Source organism: Trichechus manatus, unplaced genomic scaffold (assembly GCF_000243295.1).
Source record: "Trichechus manatus latirostris isolate Lorelei unplaced genomic scaffold, TriManLat1.0 scaffold00054, whole genome shotgun sequence".
In the NCBI taxonomy this organism is placed as follows: domain Eukaryota; kingdom Metazoa; phylum Chordata; class Mammalia; order Sirenia; family Trichechidae; genus Trichechus; species Trichechus manatus.
This window is the reverse complement of record NW_004443990.1, coordinates 189080-212742: the sequence shown is the minus strand read 5'-3', so window position 1 is coordinate 212742 and position 23663 is coordinate 189080. Positions and strand designations below refer to the sequence as shown.

The 23663-nt window shown below is 44.5% G+C and overlaps 1 protein-coding gene across 3 annotated transcripts in view; it reads right to left on the bottom strand.

Moving 5' to 3' along the window:
* Positions 1-2976: 2976 nt before the first annotated feature.
* HNF1B (HNF1 homeobox B) overlaps positions 2977-23663 on the bottom strand; it is a 60752-nt gene continuing 40065 nt past the window's right edge. For 2 of the 3 annotated variants that reach the window (XM_004377826.2, XM_004377827.2), the window contains exons 6-9: positions 19779-19911; positions 15543-15737; positions 12568-12686; positions 2977-3902 (exon numbers count right to left, since the gene is read on the bottom strand). In XM_004377826.2, the coding sequence (XP_004377883.1) occupies positions 3882-3902; positions 12568-12686; positions 15543-15737; positions 19779-19911 (468 nt within the window). In that variant the 3' untranslated portion in view covers positions 2977-3881. The remainder of the gene's footprint in view (positions 3903-12567; positions 12687-15542; positions 15738-19778; positions 19912-23663) is intronic. The other variant, XM_012555973.1, reaches the window with a different exon arrangement.

The following is a 23663-nucleotide window of genomic DNA, read 5'->3' as shown; positions in this document are numbered from 1 at the left end:
GGAAAGAAACCTGCCTTTTGGAATACAACACAGTATAGTATCAGGTGAGGAAATTAAATAATATGTGGAAATTGCAAATAGCTTGGGTTTGTGTTGTGAGGATCTGTTAGCATAAATGTACATATCCATACCACATGAAATCTGCTTTAATGATTCCTGCTTTTGAGGTTGTCCTCCTCATGTTTGTTTTGTTCTCTCTCCCTTAGAAAGTGTATATACATGCACGTATCACCTTACATACACCCGGGAAAAATAAATGTTCATCCAGGCGTGTGCAAAGTCTGCACATCCCAAAGAGTCATTTATAAAATACAGTCATGTTATAAATCTTGGCTGACAATCCAGTATTTGCTTAGCAGAAATGACCTCTGCATCTTTGAGAGAGAGAGAGAGAGGCCTTACAGGCATTTGGTTCAGCTGATTGTAATTTCTCATAAATAGTCAGCCTTTTTGATGTCGTTGGGATGTGTTCAAAGTATTAAAACATGAACGTGTCATACTCCACAGCACAGTCCAATATTGATAGTCTTATTTTCCTGGGCAGATTCTGATGGCATTTGTTTGAATTAATTCCTAATTCAAAGGGGAGACTTCAGCCTTGATTTTCCCTGGGCAGTTCTGGTTTCTTCTGGACGCACACCTTTCTTGGCTCCTGGACTTCTCCATGAGCCTCACCCCCTTTGCAAGCAAGCACAAAGCCAGTTTTAGTCCCAGCCTCTCAGCTCTCTGTGGCCCTTCTACTCACCGCAAGCTCATCACATTTTACCTTCTTTGTCTAAGGAAGGCAAAGTCTCTCCCCAGCCAAGCCTTTCCCCTCTCCTCAGACCTTCCCTTCCTGACTCATCCTTAGTTCACCTCTTGATCTGCCACATACATAGCAATGAACAAAATCATTTTACCAATTATTGGCAGTTTTCTTTACTAAGCAACAGATTTGTGATTAGGTTATCAGGAAATATCAAGCAAGCCTAAAGACTATATGAGAAGGGACCCTGGGATGACCTAATATCAATACTTACTAACACTTACATAGTGCTCACTAGGTACAAAGCACAGTTCTAAGCAGTTAAGACAGATTAACTCATTTATGCCTCAAATGACCTTGTAAAGTAGTATAAAGTAGTATCCCAATTTTGTAGGAGGACGCGGGGAACCAGAGGTGAAGTGGTGTAGCTGGAAAGTCTACATAATCAAGGCATTCTGGCTCCAGAAAGAATATCAAAGACCTGCCCCCAGCTGTGACCCAAGAGGTTAGATTCTTTGGCTGTCCTCATTGTATTCTTATCCACTTGAATTCAGTAGCTAACACTAGATTATCTATGCCTTCAGAGGGAATACTTCACAACTGTTTGGCATGGAAAAGTTCAACAGTTTTAAAGATGGGTTTTCATCCCTAGTTTCGATTCCGGGATGTTAAAATGAATCTGCCTTCCCCAGAGCTCAACCTTGACAATGACAGCAGATCATGGTAAAAAACAAAACCATCTGTTAGCCTGGGCTCAGGGTGTAAAAAGAGACCCCGGAAAATGTTGGTCCATAATGTGCTGGCAAGAAGATATCTAGGGGGTTTTAGTTGCAAATGAATCTTCAAAGTGGATGTTTTGCATCTGGGCCCACACATAGTGGGGCCCCTTGTCCCTCTTACAGCCAGTGGAGGTAGGTCCCTGTTTGATTTAAAAGAAGGGAGGTGCTAACCCCTCTGGGGCTGTCAGTTGCCAGGGTCAGGAAATGTTCCTAGAGACTGATGCTGGTTGTTCCCCAGCCCACCCACCTTCCCTCCTTTTCACCTGCATCTCTGCCCAGATAACCTCTTTTATCAATATGACCTTCCAGTTTCTCAGGGTTGTTGCAACAATACGAGATCTAAAATCTACCAAACGCAGATACTTGCTGTTCCAGAGACAACATAGGTCCAGATATAGGGCTCCAATTGAGGCTGGAGTTTAAGGCCTCTATTTCCTTCCTCTTCCTGGAACTCATAGGTCCCATGAGCATCTGGAGACATCCATCAGGACATCCTGACTAGTGAAAGGGGATCTTGGCTTCTCTAACACTGTGGTGATTCGCCTTGTCCCCAGCCCTTCTCAACCATGAGCTTTGACCACTTCAGCCTAAATTACATTGTCCTGGGGATCCAGGAACAAATGGAAGTCAGCATTTCCATATCCATCCATCCCTGCCCTGGGCACTTAGTAGATACTCAGCAAATCTGCCCAGCTCACGGAGACTCACATCTTCTCCCACAGACAGCATACTGACAAAGCCTGTTGCTCAGGCCTGGTCAGCAGGGTTCCCTTGATTACACTTTCCCTGGGAAGTTCTCTGTCCAAAAGTGAAAAACCATAGACCTGAGGGTCTTTGTTATGCAAAAGAGGAGACAGCAAAGAAGACAGGTCCATCCTCTTTACTCCTGGAGTCAACACTGAATTATCTGTGGCTAAATCCCTGCTGAGGGATTCTCCAGGCCTTTGGCTTTTCACCTTGAGGATTATTTGTATTCATTAGCAACCCCACCAGAGAGGCAACACCCACAAGAGTCCCTTCTATTGACCAATAGCCCTACAGAAGGAAGGGAGGGTGGGACGAAAAGCTAGAATTAATGTTTAAAATGAGGTTGAAAAGTTATCCACAGGGTTTCCATTCTTCCTGCTTTTTATTTGTTCCTGTGACCACAAGTCACCAAGAATTGGCTCCATCACTTTACTCCTGTGAGTTGTAGCGAAGAAAAGGGTGTTGGCTCCTGCTCTGACCTGTGGAGTCTGACTGGGGAATAAACTCTTCCTTACCTTGATTAGCAGTAAGGCCACCATAAGACCTTGAACATGACAGCAAGTGAAAGTCATCCACCTCTCTACATTCCCAGACTTCGTGATCTTAGCAGAGCAAATGGAAAATTCCAAAGAGATGTGGGGCCAAGGGTTCTTGGTGGAACTGTGGCAGGGGAAGTATCAGAGACAGAAATATGAGACTCTGGGCAGTGATAAAATAAATTGTTTTAATGGGAGGCTTTCTGAAAGGGCAACTTTTTCTTTTGCTACCAGTTTTCCTACCCTGGGGTTTCTTGGGGGTGCCCTGGCTGGACCCCTAACCCCACAGGAAGCTAGGATGGTACTCTGACCCTATGTTCAGCCCCTCCACGCATCTGGAGGTGTGTCTTAACATCAGGAGATTGGAGTTAGCTGGCAGTCAGTCTGTGTGTCCAGGCCTGAGGGAGGGGGTAAAGGACCTCACTTCCAACTTAGGTTATTTCTCCATAGGGGAAGAGAGAGGGAGAAAATCACTTTTGAAAGTTCATCTCTGACCTTTACAAAGAAAACTAATAAACACTTTAGTATTATATACAGGGCAGAAGAGAGAGAAAGTAGAGGGGAAATTGCACTTAATTACAGTAGTTTATAATTTACACCCATTGGACAAATTTACTTCTTTAAAAGAAATCTCAAGATCATTTGGGGATGGGGCTGAGGGGAAGGAGTTTGCTGATATTTACAGTGTATTTGGCTCAGTTCAATAGCACATGTCCTCCTCTCCTCATTTCAGTAACAGATTCAAGTTTTCTCATGAGTTTGTTCGATGAAGGAGCAAAACGTAGACACTGCAGCTTTCTCTCTTACTCTTCCACGTTTTCTTGTCTCCCATGTCTACAACAGACAGGATTTTGGGAGAGGCATTGTGACAATACTGCATAGAAGGGAAGCTGGGCTTCAGGCTGGGCCTCCTAAGAGTGGATTGTGCAAGACGCCAGCAGGATGTCAGGTAAACTGGGACCTCTCGCAGATGTTTGTCAGGTCACTAGGCTTTTCCATGACAGCTTCCCAGAGGGTGATGGTGTGGAAAATAGGATCCTTGTTGCTACGCACAAAGTAAGTGATGTGTGGGCATCACCAGGCTTGGAGAGGACACTGCAGAGAGAGAAGGAGAGAGAGCTCAGTTGTGTGCATTTAGCAGGGACACGGGCCATTAGTTTGGCTTCTCCAAGGGAGCCAACACCCAAATCAACCAGCGAAGGGCTGAGGGTGGAGGACTGGGGACCTACTGCGTGCTTTGTTCTGCAATGTTAGTCCAAAAGCAGACTCCCTTTAGGAAAATGTGGGAGTCAGCTTTCTTGACCACTTCAGAAGGGAGAAGTGAATTGCTAGGGACCTTGAGATAGTTATAGCTTGCTGCCCTTTATACTGAAGTTGGGCTCCTCTTTCTGTGAGAGTGCTCAGTATGGTTCAAAAGACAGGTGCATGCGGAGCTCTTGCCTCTCATGGAAGTGTGGGTCTCTTCCTAAGACCTTTAAGAACAGGGATTCCCTAAACCACTGCTTCCCAAACTTTAATGCGCATACAAGTACCAGGGACCCTATTAAAATGTAGATTTTGATTTAGTAGGCCTGGAGTGGGGGCTCAGATTCTGTGTGTCTAGTAAGGTCCAGGTTGTGCTGGTGCTGCCGATCCATGGTCCATACTTTGAGCAGCAAGGCCATAAACAACATGAGGAAATTATCACTTATTCAAACTACCTATCAGGGAAGTAGGTTTGAGAGTGCAAAGTGCTTTCTGCAGGTTTGTTATTATTAGGAAGGGAGGACCTGGGGAAGGACCCAAGGACTGAAGGCCTCTGGTGCCGGTGCCATACTTCTCAAAGGCCAGGGCAGGAGACCCCAGAAAGTATAGAGAAGCCCCCTGAGAGGTGCCACATGACCCAGCCCAGGGAAGCCACCCCTTCCAGGGCTCTGGGCCTCATTCATTTTCTGCCATGCAACATCATTACTCTCCTTCTTTCTTCCAGCAAGTTCCTTTTTGCTTCCCTCTGCCTCCTCCTTTCCTTTTGCTTTCGTTGTCATCTCAAGGGAAGGTTCTGCCTTTTGTCTTTTGGCCTAGTGGCTTATTTTTTCAAGGCTTCCTCTCAAACACACACACACACACACACACACACACACACACACACACACCCTACTACTAAAGGCCTATTATTTCATTATTACCTCATTCCGTAAGGCTATATGAGGTTACCATTACCTCCATTTTATAGATTAGGAAAATAAGACTCAAAGAGAGTCAGTGAATTGTCCAAGAAGTAGGAGAGTGTGGAGCCAGAGATTCAAACCCAGTTCTGGGTGACCTCCAAACATGTTCTTACTACAGTGCTCTGAGGTTAAGAGCCCTCTACTAGCTTTGTGGTCTTGGTCAAGTTACTCCTTCCAAGCCTCAGTTTCTTGACCTGTAAAATGAGATAATAAGAGACCCTACCTCAGGGAGGTTGTTGTGAAGATTAAAGGAGTTTATACATGTGAAGTACTCAGAATGGTGCTTGGCATAATCGTTATTCTTAATACTGTATTGCACAGGGTTCCTCAGACCAAGATGCTCTTCTGAGTCCTCTTAAGAGTGAGATTGAGCTGCACATTCATTTGAGGAGACAGTTTTCTGACCCTTTTAAATTCTTAAGGCCTTGGCCAGGGTCCTCTGATACCCTTTGCCTCTTCTTCCTCCCTCTACCCACCCCCACTCTCAAGTCTCTTTACTTCCCACTATCAGCCTTTTTCCAATTTTCAGATTTCAGGTGGAGGAGAGAGAAAATGGCTTGTGACCTTGCAGGTTTCAATAGAAGAGCAAACAAGAAGGACAGATAAGGAGACGCCAGCAAGATTCTATGACCTGTCATTAGGGATGGGCTTCCCAGCTATCAAATGTTTGCTCACATAATAAAATGGTGGCAGAGCCCTAAATGTTGTCAGAGGAACTAGAGTTATTTGCCCCCTTCAGAGTCTAAACACAAACATCTGATAAGGGGTGCACTGTAGTCCCTCAGAAATGGAGGCCCAGCACACCCAGCACCATGGGGCCTTGACCAGAGGATCTCTGAATGACTATGAAGTCCTCCATATGAAAGGTGTGGTAGCTGTGGGGATTGTTAAGGACACCCTAATTCTATGAAGATTCCTTAGATAATGGTAATAGCTAACATACTGTGTGCCAGGTACCACACTAAGGACTTTCCACGCATCATAGCAATTAATTCTTACATCAGTCTTTGAGGTAGGTAGTTACTCATTCATTTAACATATTTTGGAGTGCTTACTATGCACTTAGCAGTTTTTTTAGACACTGGGGATACAAATGTGAAAAAGACACTGTCCGTGTCCTCATGGGGCTTATGTTCTAGCAGAGGCTTTGGAAAATGAACAAGTAAAGATATATACACACATACACACACACTATTATAATTTTAGGTGGAGATGAGTACTCTTGTAGAAAAATAAGCATGGTAAAAGGTTGGATGAGTTGAGGGAAAAGGGAATAATTTAGGGAGTGGGACCAGGAGAGGCCTCTTTGAGATGGTGACATCTGAGCTAAATGAAATGAAGGAGCAAGCATGTAAAGATACAAGTTTAGAGTGTTCTAGGCAGAAGATACCCTAAATGCAAAAGTCCTCAGGTGGGTATTAGCTTTGGTATGGCTGAAACAATGAGCCAGAGAGGAGAGGAAGGAGGTGAGAATGGGGACGTTGGCAACTGTCCAATCACATAAGGCCTTGTAAGCCTCTGAATTTTATTTTTGTTGTAATGGGAAGCTATTGGAAGGTTTTGAGCAAGGGAGTGATATGATTGATTTTTCTTTTTAACAAATCATTCTGGTGGCTGTATAGCAAACAGACCGTAGTGGGGCAAGAGTAGAAGCAGGAGACAGGGGACCACTTTAGGAGACCAGTAAGAGATAAGGTGACCTGGACTAGGACAGTACTGATGGAGGTGGTGAGACGTGGTCAGATTTGGGATGTATTTTGAAGGTAGCCTAGCAGAACTTATTGATGTACTGGATGTGGGATGTAGAGAGAAAAATCAAGGGTACTCTTAGGTTTTTCACCTGAGGACTGGTACTATTTGCTGAAATGGAGAAGCCCATGGAGGAAGCAGTTAGGGTAGACAGAAATTGGCGCAAAATGAAGAGTTCCTATTTTAGGCATGTTCTATTTGAGATGCTTATCACCTGTATAAGGAGCCCCGGTGGTGCAATGGTTAAATACTCAGTTGCTAACCAAAAGGTTGGCAGTTTGAACCCACCAGTGGCTCCGTAGGAGAAAGATCTGGCAATCTGCTTCCATAAAGATTACAACCTAGGAAACCCTATGGGTCAGTTGTACCCTGTTACATGGGGTCACTATGAGTCAAAATCGACTTGATAGTACCTAACAACAGCATCAGCTATATTAGGCACGCACATGCCCATGTCTGTGAATTTGTGAATAAGCACTCGGGAGAGAACTGTACTGGAGACAGAGTTTTAGGAGTCCTTACTGTGTATACGTGATCCAAAGCCATGGGATTAGAGGAGATCACCGATGAGAGTGTAGAAGAGGAGAGCCAAAGAATGAGCCCTGGGGCCCTCCAACACATATAGGTTGGGAAGATGAGGTGTCACCTAAGGAGACTGAGAAGGAGTGGCCAGTGCGGTAGGAGAACCAGGAATGCGTAGTGTCCTAAAATCCAAGTGAAAAAAGGAGGGAGTGATCGGCTGTGCCAAAGACAAAGACTAAAAAGCAGTCATTGGATTTGACAACATGGAGGTGTTAGGGAGCTGGACAAGAGAGGTTTCAGGGGAGTGGTGAGGACAAAAGCCAGTCTAGAGTGGTCTCAAGAGAGAATTGAGGGTGAAGAAGTGAAGATAGCGAATATAAATAACTCACTTCTATTTTTATTAACTTATGTTAGAGTGATTTTAGCTCTATTAATGAAAAATAACTATTATAATTACAATTTTACGGATAAGGAAACTGAGGCCTAGAAAGAGTATAAGTAACTTGCCCAGGGTCTCACAACTGCAAAATGTGTGCTCTGATCCACTTCACTTGTAAGATTGCTTCCTTCAGTCTTCTGAACGTGGCAACAGGGGGGAAATAAATGTCCTTTGTCATTTAAAAACCTCCTTTCAAAGCTCTAGAGACACTCATTGTTGCCAGGAGAGAAAGTCAAGTGTGCCCCAGCTTCCATGTACTAGATATTTCCTTTGGGCCAAGCACTGAGTTAAGGGTTTTACAATTCTTACTGCATTTGGTCCTTTCGACAATCCCATTATCCTCATTTTACAGGTAAGGAAACTGAGGCTCGGAGAGGCTAAGCCAGTTCCATGTGGTCATGCAGGTAGAAAGTGGTAGAATCTTGAGTCTGGGTCTGCCTAACTCTAAAGTCTGAGTTCCTACCCATCAGGCAATATTGCCTCACCATGCAGTGAAAAGGGTTGGCAGGGAGAGGAATTTATGACGAGGCTGCCCATCTCCTTCTTGTCGGCATCCTTGATTAGCGACTGCTCTAGGGGCCCTCTCTTGACCTCTTTATAAACTAGGAAGTGAAGCAGCAGCAGGTAGAGAAGTTGTGGAAACAGAAGTCGGCTCACAGCCTGCCCACACTTGTTCTAACCCAGGTCAGTGCTTGCTGCGGTCTGTGTTTCCAGACTGCAGGACATTGTTTTTCAGGAGCTTAGCACGGCCCACTCAGACAGTAACTCACTGGCGCCCAAGGGTTGAGAAGGAGGAGGTATATGCTCTGGAAAGGACAGATAGGAGTAGCTGCAGGAGGATTCTGGACAAGAAGGTCCCAGCGTGAGCTTCCTGAAAAGTGAGGAATGACTGCCTTGGGGCACATCTGTCTTGATAATAGGAAGTATTGAGATCAGGCAGATACAATTTCAAATCCTGACTTTAGCCTTATACCTGCATAACCTTGGGTCATTATTATGGGTGCTTAAAAATAGATAGGAAGAATTGTAAATGTGGAAGTTGTTGTGTTGGCACATATTTTAGTATATATATTTTCACCACCATTTAAAAAAAATGAATAGAAAGGCAAGTACTGTTAAAGGAATGAGCTTAGGATTTGGAGTCAGAAGACCCAAGTCTGGAGGCCCAGCTCCAGAACTTACCATCCATGTGACCTTGGCCAGATTCCTCCCTGTCTCTGAACCTCAGTTTCCTGCTCTGTAAATCAGGCATAAAAATATCTACCTTACAGGATGTATGGGAGGGTTGGCCAGGAAAGGTAAATTGGAAAAGCACCCAGAGCTTGGCAAATGGGAAGAATTTAAAATATGCTAGTTTTGAATGCATTCATTTATTCATATTTACTGCAATCTACTATAGCCTAGGCGTTTGGCTAAGCACAAATGTCTTGGTTACCTTGAGAGGCCCTTGAACTGTTTTTTTCCTTGGGGTGGGTGAGAGGGCACCCTTGTGTCAGCAGGAGAATGGGAAACAGTGATCTGGAGCCCAGGCCCAACAGGTGGAATGAGCTTGAGAGATGGTTCTAATCCTAAGATTTTAATGTCAGAACTTCCTTTAACCACATGTAGGTTGAGGATTAAGTTAAATGTTGAAGGAGTCGGTAGAAGGTAGAGGAGACAACCATCTTCTAAAAGATCACCAGAAAGGAGAAGGCACAGGGAGCTACCATTTTGAATACTTGACTCTGTACCAGATACTCTGTTAGGCACTTTGAATATTCTGTGAGGTCGGGGTAAAAACCAGTTGCTCTCTGAATGACTCTGACTCACGGCAACCCCATGTATGTCAGAGTAGAACTGTGCTTCATAGAGTTTTCAGTAGCTGATTTTTTGGAAGTAGATTGCCAGGCCATTCTTCTGAGGTGCCCCTGGGTAGACTTGAACCTCCAACCTTTTGGTTAGCAGCCAAGTATGTTTAACTGTTTGTACCACCCAGAGACTCTGAGATGGGGGTGGGAAGGGGGTGGTGGTGGTGGTCGAATTTTCTGAGTTTATGGATGAGGAAACTGCATCTCACAGTGGTTAATTAACTGCCCAAGGTCATGTACAGAGGCTCAATAGAGCTGGGATTAGCTCAGGTCTGTCTGTTTTTCCTACCACACTGGGGTGCCTCTAAAATAGCATTTCCATGGGTGCACCACATGGCCCTGTTCAATGCTCACATTACCACATGAAAGATTCTGAAAAGCCCTGCTAGGTGGTCCTTAACTTGTTTAATCTAGCAGTTTGCCCAACATATTTGACCAAGGAATCCTCTCCTCCCACCCCATATGCCCCTGATATCTAACAATGGTCTTGAAACCCCTTTTAGAAAATAACACTTTAAAACAAAGAGAAAAAGCAAAATTGCCACTTGGTCTCTTCAGGAGCTCACTTCTGACCCTCTGCCTTAGGACCAGTTTGTAAACTTCTCTGTCCTTGGATTCCTTTGCTGTCAGGAGGCAGTACCCTTACCCACATTTTACTTCATTCTGCCTTTCCCATTTCCTCCCTCTGCTTCAGTTTGTAGGAAGAGTTTCCCGATAAGAATACCGTATGTGGACTTAACTTTTACTCTTGTTCCTGATCATTAGTGGCCATAAAAAAACCTGTTGCCAGCTAGTTGATTCCAACTCATAGCGATCCTATAGGACAGAGTAGAACTGCCCCATAGGGTTTCCAAGGAGCGGCTGGTGGATTTGAACTGCCCACCTTTTGGTTAGCAGCTGAGCTCTTAACCACTGCACCACCGGAGCTCCTTAGTGACCATAAGAAAGGCAATTACCACGGGTATTTTAAAGATGAATATTGGAAGGCAAGTATTGTTTAGTGGGAAGAGTTCAAGCTCCTGAATTTATTATCTCTGTGACTCGGGCAGGTCACATTCCGCATCTCTGAGCCTCAGTTTAATTCTTTGTACTTCTTAGGAGGTTGTAATAAAGAGAAAATGATAAAATAATGTTCATGAGAAGTATAAATGGTAAAAGTGCTACACGAATACTTTTTATTCTTATTGAGTATAATCATCATCATCCCAGACATTCCTGTCATCAGACTCCTGAAAAGCATGGGGACATGCAGAAAGCTTCACGGTGGTTCTAGAGGGTTGCTCACGCAGCTTCAAGGTCAGCTGGCTACTCTGTCCAGTGGAGGTGGGAAGCCACTCAGGCGCTGGTGCAGCGTCTCAGGGAGCATCTTAAAGTATTTTGATTAAGACACCATTTCTTGAATTCAGAAGACTTGTTTCAACAAGCAACCATCAAAGTCAACTTGGGAAAGACGGGAATAATTAATCACAGGCCCGTCTAGGGCTGACCAAGCGGCAGATGGATTGATAAACCTTTCAAAGGGGAAGGTATTCCCAAGGAGGGCTGCTGCGCCTGGCTGCCCCCTTGATTGAGATTTGTGAGCACAGATAAATGTTTTCCCTGCTCACTACAAAGAGTGGGAAATCACACAGGAGTAGAAGGGCAGGGCAACGGGGTGTTGTTCTTTCATCTTCCATTGGGTGAGAGAAGAGTAGCAAGGCAGGTCCCACACACCTCTCCTTCTACCCCCAATTCCAGAGCCCAGCTGCCCAGGCTGTGTGCATGTTTCAGCACCCGAGATAGGCCAGACACTTAATCTACGTGGTCTCACTGAATCCTCAAAACAAGTAGATGTCACAACTCTCATTTTACAGTTTATAAAAGAGAGGCTCAGGGAAGTCAAGGCAACCAACAAGTGGCACAACCAGGAATAGAGCCACCTGCTCTGCTACACCACAAGGCTGGAGAAGCTCTGCACTGGCTGGAAGGAGATGGGGGTAAAGGAAAGAATAGAGATTCCCAGACCCGTGGAAGGACCTGCTCTGAAGCTCACAGCAGTGGATGAGGTGTGATTTGCAGTGCTCAGATGAAAAAAAGACCATCAGGAAGGTCAGACTCTATGGAGAGCCTCTGACATGAAGTTCAAGGTTGTTGCCTATTTATCTAGTAATCAATAAAGCCAAACAGTTCCCACACTGCACAGACCCCAGCTACTGAAAGGCTGTATTGTGTTATTCTGGAATTGTCATCAGTGTTCCGACATGTTGTCCTGTTTTCTAACTCTCTGTGTCCCATTGCAGTCCAGCTGTCCAGGCTGCAGCAGTGAGGTTGACTGTTGACTACCCCATCACTTCTATGTGGAGGTGGGAATTAGTCATCAACTGAAAGAGTGACTAAACCTCTGGATTCCCCACTCTCTGTGCAACAGGAAGTTGGTTCTAAGTTTCTTAATGAAATGAATGCAGCCCCCTAGAAAGCCCAGGTTGTCTACTGGGGGATCCCCATAGGTTGTAAGAATTGGATCATCCCTGAGTCCAACATGGGTCCTTGACTGGGGTAAACAGCCTCAAGATCCCTGCCTCACTTTCTCCATTGACTAACTGGGGTCAACTTGTGGAAAATCCTCAGGAATCCCTCTTGCAAAGCATGAAAGTCAGTAAGAAGGATCTGATTCCTGAACCCTCCTTGGAAATACCTTTTTCCATGGATCATCAAGCAATCCATCAGGGAACACTCAACTGAAATGCATAAAGGTTCTGTGTAATCCAGTCTCCGGTGACCTATCAAACTCGTCTTTATTTAGTGCTCTTGTTGGGGGAGCAGGGAGAGTAATAAGCCCCTTTAGCCTGGCATGTGGCCCATCTTCTTTGACCTGTTACCCCAGGGATTCCTTTAGCAAATAACAGAGCATCTCAGAAGGATCAAACTTAAAGCCACGTCCATGCTTGCCACACCCTCTGCACATCAGCAGCCTTAGTTACGGCCCCAGTCACCACCCTCCATCCTGCTGACATTACCTGTTTACTGGAAGACATATTGGTGAGTGTACTGATGCTGCTGGTATCTGTTACCACCATCGCAGATGGAAACCGGGAGGTGTGGGAATACTGGGGGGGTTCCTGCTTGTGTGCATACACTGGAGAGAGTGAAGACAAAATCAAATGGAGATGGCACAGGTACATAACACAGTTACAGATCCCCCATTCCACACCATAGCTCGCATTTCCCTGGGCAGATAAAAGGGGGTTGTGGTGGTGGTTATGTTTAGGAAGGCAGTGTGATGTGGTAAAAAGAATGGGCATGTGTTTCCATCCTGGATCCACAGCCAAGTTACTTAACCTCAGTTTCCTCATCGGTAAAATAGGAATGATATCTATTGCAGGATTAGAAGAGATCACATGTAAAGTACTTTTTACTAAATAAATAAACAGCCTTATACAGTGCCTAGCATGTAGTGGTATTTGGGGATCCTCCAGTTCCCCTCACTTTCAATAAAAATATTAGATGCCCGGATAGCAAACAAGTGATCCTTTGGCAAATGTGGCTTATCTGGGGTTTCAAGCCCAAGAAGCTCTAAGTGCTAGCAAACATGAAGGAGCTGGCCAGTGTATGCTTACCGTTTCTGCTGTGACTCGAACACGAGGTCTCATGCTAGCAGTTGTAGATTGATTAGTAATTGTAATTAGATACAGATGTAATTAATTGTATAATTCTGGGCTGTTTCAGTTTGCACTAAAATGGTATCATAGCCTTATGGAGACAAAAGGAGACTTTTGTTGTTGTTGTTAGGTGCTGTAGAGTTGATTCCGACTCATAGTGACCCAGGAACTGCCCTATTGGGTTTCCAAGGCTGTAATCTTTACGGGAGCAGATCACCAGGTCTTTCTCCCACAAAACTGCTGGGTGAGTTTGAACTGCTGGTTCGGTTAGCAGCCGAGCGCTTAACCATTGCACCACCAGGGCCCCTTGAAAGGACACTGGATTCAAATAAAACCTCCAGGAACATGTGACTTCCCCCCCACCCCCCGCCCCGGCATACTTGTTCACCAAGTCTGGAACCTTTTGACTCATGCTAGTTATCCATAAAATTCATGTAAATTCCAGGTCACATGACCAACTAATGAAAGCATGTGGGTGCTTGGTCATGAAGGAGGGACCGGCCTGCTTTCAGAACACAGAGCCTTCCAAGGAGTCCCCCAAGTAGGGAAAGGGAGTGAAGGTCACTGCCTGCCGCCTTGGCTTGCCCATCCTGTGCTGGGAGGCTGGTTATTTCCCGGCCAAGGGCCCTGTAGGGCACCCCTTTGTAACCAGCCAGGCCTGCTGGGCCTTGGTAGTTCACAGGCTGCTGGTGACCACTCTCTCCCTGTCCCACCCAGGCCTGATCACCAGGAAGCCTGGTCAGGTGAGGGGGTGGGTAGAAGTGGGGGAATATTTGGCCACGCTCTGAGGGGAAGAGAAGTGGGGCACACATGGTCCCAGACTCTGCTACAGGCTGTGGCAGATTTTTAGAAGCACAAAAATGTGATTGGAATGTGAGATGGTGCTCAGAAACCAGCTCCACAGGCCTGAGAAGGGTTTGAGCCCTGAGGACAGAAGAGGACTGAACTTGGCTGTTCTCCCTCAGACCCGCAGCTCTGCCTGAGGCAACCAGGGGAGACACCCAAATCCTCTTCCTCATCCCTGCCTTCTAGAAGTCCCTTAGTAAAAAGATCACTTGTGTTTCTATAACTTTATTCTGGCAAAATACGGTTTACATCTATTTTCATTTCATCATCATAATGGCCCTGAATGGATGTTTTATTTTATCTTTGTATGATTCTGTATGCACATTTTTTCCATTTTATGGATGAAGAAACAGGCTCAGAGCAGCAAACTAACTTGCCAATGACTACACAGCTGGTAAAGGAGCCCTGGAGGCACAGTGGTTAAGCACTAGGCTGCTAACTGAAAGGTCGGTAGTTGGAACCCAGCAGCAGCTCCACGGGAGAAAAGACCTGGTAATCCGTTTCCTAAAGAAACCCTATGGGGCAGTTCTACTCTGTCCTGTAGGGTCACTATGAGTAGGAATTGACTTGATGGCATACAACAACACATAGCTGGTAAGTGTCAGAGCCAGGATTTAAATTCAGGTCTGTCTGACTCTAGGACTAGCATTCTGTTCCAGAGACTTCTCTAGTGTTCTTCTGGTACTATGCCTGAGGCCGGGAAGCTATCCTTTCCACAGTGCCTCCCAAAACTCAGAGGCCAGGGCATATAGCCAGATCTAGCTAGAGGACTGGGCTCTGGGGACAGAGATACAGGGACTAGGGGTGGGTGGGGAAAATAATGGGTTGAAAGGTAGATTGAAGGCAGGGGTAGAAATTGGATATGGGAAACAGCCTAGGGGGTGGGGGACAGAAACTCTAATACTCCTTGTCCAGGATGACTCATGGGTGGTACTTTCCACCTATGTTCATGAGTTCTTGATTAAAGATGTTTAGGGTGTATAAGTTAGAGGGCATGGGGACGTTGGAAGATTCTTCTATTTCAGGCAAGGCAAACAGGTTTCAAATGACATGCCAACTCTGATCATTAGGTAATGGCTGCTTGGAATTTTGGATTGAAAGTCCACTCTACAGCACCTAACAACAACAACAAGCTGGGAAGGGTGCTGTGGTTGATTGGTGATGTCCTCCGAGGGTGCTGGAATGGGAAATTAGGGCAGAAAATCCACATACATGCTATCTCTGCTCTTTATCTCCAACTCCCCTTTACATATAGGCCTAAGGTGTCCCGTTCAACATTTCTCCTTGGGAATCTTGGTAATAAAGAATGAAACAAGAAACGGCACAGCAATACACAAGGATTATGCTTGAGAAATTGACTCGGTTGGTACTAGTTAAGGAAAAGTGACCAAACCAATAAGCTTCCAAGACAGTTCAGACCAAGAGAGGGAAGCAGGGTTGCAGAGGGCCCTTCGTGCTCCCCTCCCCTAACATGCCCGTGTTCTTACTGTGTGAGTTCTGCAGCTGAGTCACGGCGGCCATGAAGGGCTGCTGGGCCATGTGGCTGCCCGGACTCTGCTGCATGAGGGGCTGCTGGTGAGGGCTGTGCAGCTGCTGGGAGAACTGGACAGGCTGCAGGGCTGCCAGGCTGCCGGCCACACTGTTGATGACAGGGACACTCTGTGCTTGGGAGGTGTTGAGGCCTGTGGGAGCAAGAGGGAAAGATCAGAGATGGCTTCTTGAATAAGGAGAGGTGAAAGGATGGGAACAGTCATCAACTGAGCCCCTGCTATGTGCCAGGCTCTGGACTGAGCTTGTTATATAGGAGATTGCACAGGAATCAATTTTATAGACCCATCATACAGACAAAGAAACTGAGGCTTGGAGAGATTTAAGTGACTTGCTCAAATCCCACAGTGAATTGTGGATGGAAATAGATTTTAAACAGGTCTGAGACCTGACAGTCTCCCAAGTCATCCTGTAACCTACCAAACTTGGCTCCCTTGCAGTTACCAGAACCCTGGGAAAGCTGATTTTACTTGCCCAGTCCATGCCTGACTCTCTGAGAGTGGCTTGCCCACGTGCCCTCGGGGCAGAGTTAAAGGTGTCCACTCTACGAGATTTGTGGCCCAGATCTGTCTGTCCAGCAGAGGGCAGGAGTGTGCAGGGACGCACATTCTGATGAAAATCAGAGCAACCTTCAAAAAGTCCTAAAGCCTGTAGGAAGCCTGAAGACCCTCACTTAGTGGACTGCGCAAAAACCCTGAATTCAGATGCCTACTCAGTTCACTGTAGCAGAAAGAGGAAAAAAAAAAAAAAAATCACTGTACTCAGCCAATCTTTCTACTGATGAAGTGAGTATACTCTTATCTGGCAGCACAGGGCATGTAGCATCAGAAGCACCAGGTGTTGAAAGGAGGGAGCAGTGAGTTAAAGGTTAGCCCTTGTCAGTTATAGCAGGTCTAACCATCTTTCTTTTCTGAGGGAATCAAGGCCTATGTGGCTACTGTGTCTATATTCCGAGGCCTCTTCAGAACTGGGCCCAGCACTGTAAGGATTGGGTCCCTTGCTACCCATTCTCCATTTGCTCCCTGGGCAGGACGCTGGGGAAGAGAGATGAGGCAGAGTGTGAGTGGGGACAAGAGGATTAGGAGGGAAGATACCCCAACCTCTGTCCTGGAGTCAATGTTTCTTTGATCTTGCTTTCTGGGAGGCGAGGGGAAGAAAGGGGCGAAGAAGGAACTCGAGAAAAAGGTCTATTTTAGGTAAATGCAGCAGAGATACCTAGAGAGCTTTCCCGAACAGGAGAAGGTTTCAAAGTAGGTTTGTGGGAAATCCTTAATGGAGATAGCACAAAGCCCTCAACAATTGTCTACTCAGAACTTTAGCTGATATGGTTATCAGAAACCTAAAAGGCAAGACCCCTGAGTAGAAGTGAAGGGGAAATAATCCCCCTCCTGGCTCTCCTGGGTGGGGTGGGGGCCAGTATCCTCTAATCACCACGAGAATAACACTATCACCAACTCTCCAGGGAGCTCAGCTTCTCCCAAGCCAGGGTCTCACCTGATACCCTGATCTCTGCTTCCCCCATGGGTTTGTTCTTTTCCCAGGAGCCCATTGCCACTGCTCTTTTTGAGAACTCTCTGCTCAGGAAAGCAAGTTATCCTGGTTTAGAGTGGATGACATTCAAGGACACCAGTCTGAAACCTGCCTGTGCCTCAGAATCATCTGGGAGAGTTCTTTAAGAAATATACATTCCTGGTCCCCGCCCAAGACTTAATGAGTCCGAACCTTTAGAAGACATGCCCAGGACTTTTACTTTCAACATTCTGTGATCCCAGTGTTCCTCAGTTCCAGGATTGAGAACTACTGATGTCATTCTAGCTTCCACCGTGTATGACACTTGGTCTTTTTATCTGTTTTCTGGGCACTGTTGTTGTTGTTGTTAGTTGTCATCAAGTCAGCTCCGACTCTTAACAACCCCACGTACAACAGAACAAAATGTTGCCCAGTCCTGTGCCATCTTCACGATTGTTGGTATGCTCGAGTTCATTGTTGCAGCCACTGTGTATATTGAGTGCCTTCTAACCTAGGGGACTTATTTTCCAGCACTATATTGGACAGTATTCTGTTGTGATCCATAGGGTTTTCTTTGGTTAATTTTCAGACGTAGATCGCCAGGCCTTTCTTCCTAGTGTTAGCATGGAAACGCCAGTGAAACCTGCCCACCATGGGTGACCCTGCTGGTATTTGAAATACTGGTGGCATAGCTTCACGCATCATAGCAACACATAAACCACCACAGTACAACAAACTGACAGGGATGGGTGGTCTGGCACTGGTTCCTGCTTAATAAGTGTGCCATGAAGAAGCATGCTATCCATCCAGTAGATGAGTGGAGAATGGGGAACTGGTACTGTTAAGAAATGTGTTATATTTGCCAAGGACCTCTGAAGTCCTGAGGCAGAGACCATGTACCCCAACAGGTCCTGAGTCAGCTAACTGAGAATGTTTGCAACCAGAGCTTCATCCTGCCATTCCACAAGCTGGGATCACAGTGTCCTGGCAAAGTTTTCTGGTGATCTTCCCCATTCTTCATGCCCGCCCCATCCCAGATACACACGCGCGCACACACACACACACACACACACACCACATACACATTGTTCTAAGGTCAATGTACACTCTGGTATTGCCCATCTGCAGTAGGAGCTTAAGATCATTGAGAAGGTAGAGAAGTATGGGTGGAGAAAATTAAGATGAACAAAATTGAAAAAAAAGAAATAGCCCAGGGAAAATTTTAGTTCAGATAGTACCTTAAAACACATATAATTGCGTCTGCCAAGGCCTGAAGTGAGAATAAACAAGGTAGGTGGGATGGTTTATGTCTGATTTGGGTTGTAGAAATAAGGGGGTGGGATATGTTATCTATTAGTCTTTCAATCACATCTTCTAGAAGGCAAGCAAGCTGGTATCCTATCTAATTGTCAATCCAAACTCTGGTATTAGTATGATTATTATATTCCTGGAGAGGATCCAATGAAAAAGCAGTACTTTTTATGTTGTGAGTCCTCTAAGTATTTCTCCATTTCCATTTTCCCTCCGTAAAAATAAATTCAGAGTGTGTCAGTTTCCGAGCAGCTAAGGACAGAGTGAGAGCCATACATGCTCACTGAATAAATTTGTATTGTGTACCTTCTATGGGCCAAGCCCTGTTCAGAAGTGATCAGAGTTCCTAACCAGGCTAGAGCTGATTTAGAGAAAGAAGAGGGAAGGAAAGAAAAAGGCAGGAACAAAATAAAGAGGCAGTCAACATGGGCACTAGATACAAGGGAGGCCAATAGGACAACGAGACAATACAAGGTTGAAAGAAAGAGATGACCAGAGTGCCACACTTATATCTCCCTGACATGTCTCAGAAATACTTTCAAGGGTCACAACGATCATTCTGAGAAACAATGACTTGGCCTGAGCTGTCATGATGAAGCTGAAAATATGCTGAGTACTCATCAACATTAAAATTCTCCAAGAGATGCACAATCACAGCCTGCTTCACCGTTCCCACGCCCTGAAATGGCCCATCTGTGACAGGGCACAGGCTCGCTGCAGGATATGAGCTCCTGGAGCTGGAAGGACCCCATCCATTTCCCTGTCTTTAGGCATGTGTGCAAACAATCTATTTCTCCTTAAAGCTCTCAAGGCTCAGAGATGGTATGACAGAGTTCCCTCTCAATGTGCTTTCACCACTGGCCAAGGAGGTCTCCCTTATGACCATGCAGAATTCTCCATTTAGAAGGAAGCCCTCATGTCTTACTCCATCTTTAGCAACACAGACCTCCTGGAAAACCTGCAATATACTTGGGGATAGGAATGAACACTAGTCAGAAGTATAAGATGCAATATCATACATGCTTTATAGTTTTAGAAGCATGTCTATATATGCGGTCATTTTATTACCTCAATAACCCATGTTACAGAACCTCATAAAGTTAAATGATCTGATCAAGGATGCATAGCTGGTAAGCTGTGACCAGTGTTCAAATCCATTTCACAGTTCTCTTATTTTAGGCTAAACAATCCAAATATTGTTGAGAGAGACAAGACACTAAAGAAATTAAATCAAATCTACCAGTTGTGGGTGAGTTTGAAGGGAATCTTCTATAATCCTTTTTTTAAGCACGTTGACCTACTTCCCATTCCTCTTCTTCTTGCCCCTAAGGTTTCTGAACAAGAACAGAGCTTACTTTGTGCAATGGCCATGACTCCAGAGAGGGGGGTCATAATGAGGTTTTGAGATTGTTGGGTGTTGTGGTGGGACAGGCTGTGGATATTCGTCAAGGTGCTGACAGGGGGCAAACCTCCTCCTGAGACTGAGATCTGCTGGAGAGAAAAACAAGAGTAGCATGAGCAGAATTGAAACTGCAAAGGATAGTTTCCAAAATGACATGACTTCACAATTCCTTGGCACAGCTACTCAGAGAGCATTCACTGATTCATTCATTCGTTCATTCAGTCACTCAGTAACAATTATTAAACACCTACTGTGGAACAGGCACTGTTCTAGGTGCTGAGGTTATAGCAGTAAGTAAAATAGACACTAATCCCTGCCTTCATGGTACTTGTATTTGTTGACTATCATTGAGTTACTGGCTTGCTTCAGAAATTTTTCTACCCATGTATATCGTATGGTTATCACTTGCTCAAGTTGGATGTATCCTCTGTTCTGCTCTCTGCCTTTATATTATTAGTGCTAAAGATACATGATTGCTAAAGTAATAATTGAAGAAATGCCCTGGGAGTTTCCAAGTGATAGAAGATTAGGGACCAGGCATAGAAGCTCTCACTGAGTACCAGGTTCTACTATATACTACTTATATATTAATTCACAAACCTCACCACAATCCTACACCTCATAGGGGGATACTTCAGTCACCCCCATTTTACAGATGAGAAAATTGAGGCTCAAAGTAGATATGTGTCTTGTGTAAGACTCCAGAACTAGTAAATGGTACAACTGTAATTCAAACCCAGGTCTATCTGACTCCAGAACCCAAGTTCTTACCTGTTATAGGGAATTCTCCTTGCAATTATCCAGCTATTATTGGGTTTCTTTACTTGTTCCAAATCTTCACTATATATAAAAGAAATTTTTTTTTAAAGAGCTTACATTGCAATAATAAGCCTACTGAACATACCTTGGGCTCCAGTCACTCCCATTCTGTTTTACACTTGTGTTTTAATGACAGATTAGTATAGGAAAGCTACTGATTTTTGTAAATTTACTTCACACATGGCCACTTCATTGAATTCTTTTATTTATTCATAATAGTGTCTTCCTCATTGATTCTCTTCGTTTTTGTGAGTATATAATTGCATCATAAGCATATAATGCTAATAGGGTCTCTTCCTTGCTAGTACTAATATGTCTACATATCCTATTGCATTGATTAGAACTTTCTGAATAGTATTAAACAAAACAGCTATAATAGACATGCTTGTTTTGAGTCTAATGTTATCAAAAATGTTTTCAATGTTTCTCCATTAATCATAAGGGAGCTATAAATTCTACACACACACACAAAACACATACTTTTTTCATGATAAAGTAGTCTACTTTTCATAGCTTTTAGGTAATTAAAAACCATCATTAAAAAAGGACTGTCCCCCTCATTCTGAACTGACCTAGACACTCCTGATGGCATTAGGAACCCTAGGAGGTGCTTTAGGATTAGGATACATCAGATGTCTAAGACATTCAGCATCCCTTCTTCAATATTTATTACCCACAGCTCTGAAAATTAGAGATCTTCCACCAGCACCCAAGGAAGACACTATCTCCCACTGTGCCCTTCTGACCAACCCCAGAACTTTCAAGGTTAATTTGAAAAAGAAAGAAAGAAAAGCCAAACTGATTTGTTTGTGTTTTTAAAATTGAACATCAAGAAATGAGCTAGAGGTCACATGATGAAAAAGGAATTCCAACCACATCAAACAAGAGAGAACCAGCCTGTTTGCTGGACTTGTTTTTCAAAATGTCAGAGTCATAAAAAATAAAAAATAAAAAACAGTCAGTAACCTGCCCTCGGACTGAATCTCTTGGATAATGTGGTCCTGTGGAGAAAGTCCGGGAAGTGGCAGTAATCGCTCTGCCATTTCAATGTTTGGTTTTAATGGCAAAAGGTGAACGTGGATGCCAATGATAAAAACAACTGAAATGTGTAAGGCTTTAGAGTCTATAAGGTGCTTTCACTGACTGTGCTCCGCAGATAATGGCACAAATAGAGTGGGCATTACCATTGCCCCATGTTACAGATTAAGAAACTGATTCTCCCCTGAAACTGTGGACCCCAGATGCTCTGTTAACCCAGAACTGAAACCATTCCCGAAGACCACTTTTCAGACAAAGATTAGACAGGCCTATAAAACAAAAAATAATACACATGAGGAACGTGCTTCTTAGTTCAATCAAATATATGAGACCAAAGGGCAGCCCCTGTCCAAAGGCAGGATCAGACGGCAGGAAGGGACAGGAACTGGACAAACGGACACAGGGAACCTGGGGTGGAAAGGGGGAGTGTACTGTCACATTGTGGGAATTGCAACCAATGTCACAAAACAATATGTATATAAATTTTTGAATGAGAGATTAACTTGAGCTATAAACTTTCACCTAAGCACAATAAAAAAAAAAAGAAAAGAAACTGATACTCAGAAAAATTATGAGACTAACTCTTACTCGATTAGTGAGGAAGCCAGAATTCAAACCCAGGTCTGCTATGTTTGGGAGCCAAGTAACCTTGGTCAAGTTACTTCCCACTCTAAAATGCAGCCATTATTTTCTCTTCTCCTCAAGGACTGATGGAAGCCAGGGACTTGGAAAGGATAGCCATGATGATCCTCATGTGATAACTCAGAGAGCTTTACTGGTATTAATAGCTGCCAATTATAATAGGTCTTTTTACCATGCCAAGTGCTTTGGGTTCCTACAATCTATGAGGTTGGTATTAGTATCCTTATTTTGAAGACAAGAAAACTGAAATTTAGGGAAGATAAGAAATGTGCCCAAGTGGTAGAGGTGGCATCAAAAGTAAGCTCTCTCTCTTAAGGCCTAAGCTTTTCACCACTACGCTATACTATTTTGATACTGTAAAAGTATCCACTATGTACTTTTTATATTAAAAAAATTTTTTAGCAAGGTTCAACCAGCACAGACTACAATCCTAAACCTGACCAGCTTTTTGTCAATGCATACCATTTGAGCATGGGGATGGGGATCACACGGTATAACACAGAGTTCAAGTGAATCAGCATTATTTCCAAAACCAGTCCCTGGGGTAAGATTTCAAAAGCCTGTCCTACTGAAAGTCTGCACACAGAGATCATCATTCCTATTACAGTGCCTACCTAAAGAACAGCAGAACTACAGTCAGTCTTCACACCAGCTCTATGATGTAGGCATTGTTGTTGTTGCTAGGTGCCGTTGAGTCGGTTCCGACTCATAGTGACCCTATGTACAATAGAACAGAGCGCTGTCCGGTTCTGCGCCATCCTCACAAATAATGATAATAATGATAATGATATAGGCATTATTATCGCCCATTTTACAGATGGGGAAACTGAGGTTAAGCAATTTGTCCATCCTATCGCTGATAAATGACAGAGCCAAGACTTGAACACAGGACGGTGTCTGCAGTCTTTTTTTAACTATACCCTACTCTTGTCTTGGTGAACCAAGATCTGTGACGTACTTGTTATACAGTAATAGAATGGACTCTTGAATGTGAGCATCCAGTGATGGTGACACAACATAAGAACCAAGATGTTGGAGACAAGTGAAAATCTAGCCCTTGCAGATAAACTTTCAAGTGTTTGCTAATGTTGTGGTACGCTGTCTTGGTCAATTATCAGTCCAGTAATTTACTGCTCTGTTAGGGCACTGCTGAGCAGAACAGGAAGGAAAAAGCATGTCTCTGTGTTGAGTTTGGAACAGCGCTGGCCTGGGTGAGGCAGCTTGCCTATTAGAAGGAAGGGCGGGAGAACTCAAAGGGAAACCCCAAGGACCGTCAAAAAGAAGAGCGGAGACTTGGAGGATTTTATCCACTGAGAAACAAGACTTCTTCCACAAGGCC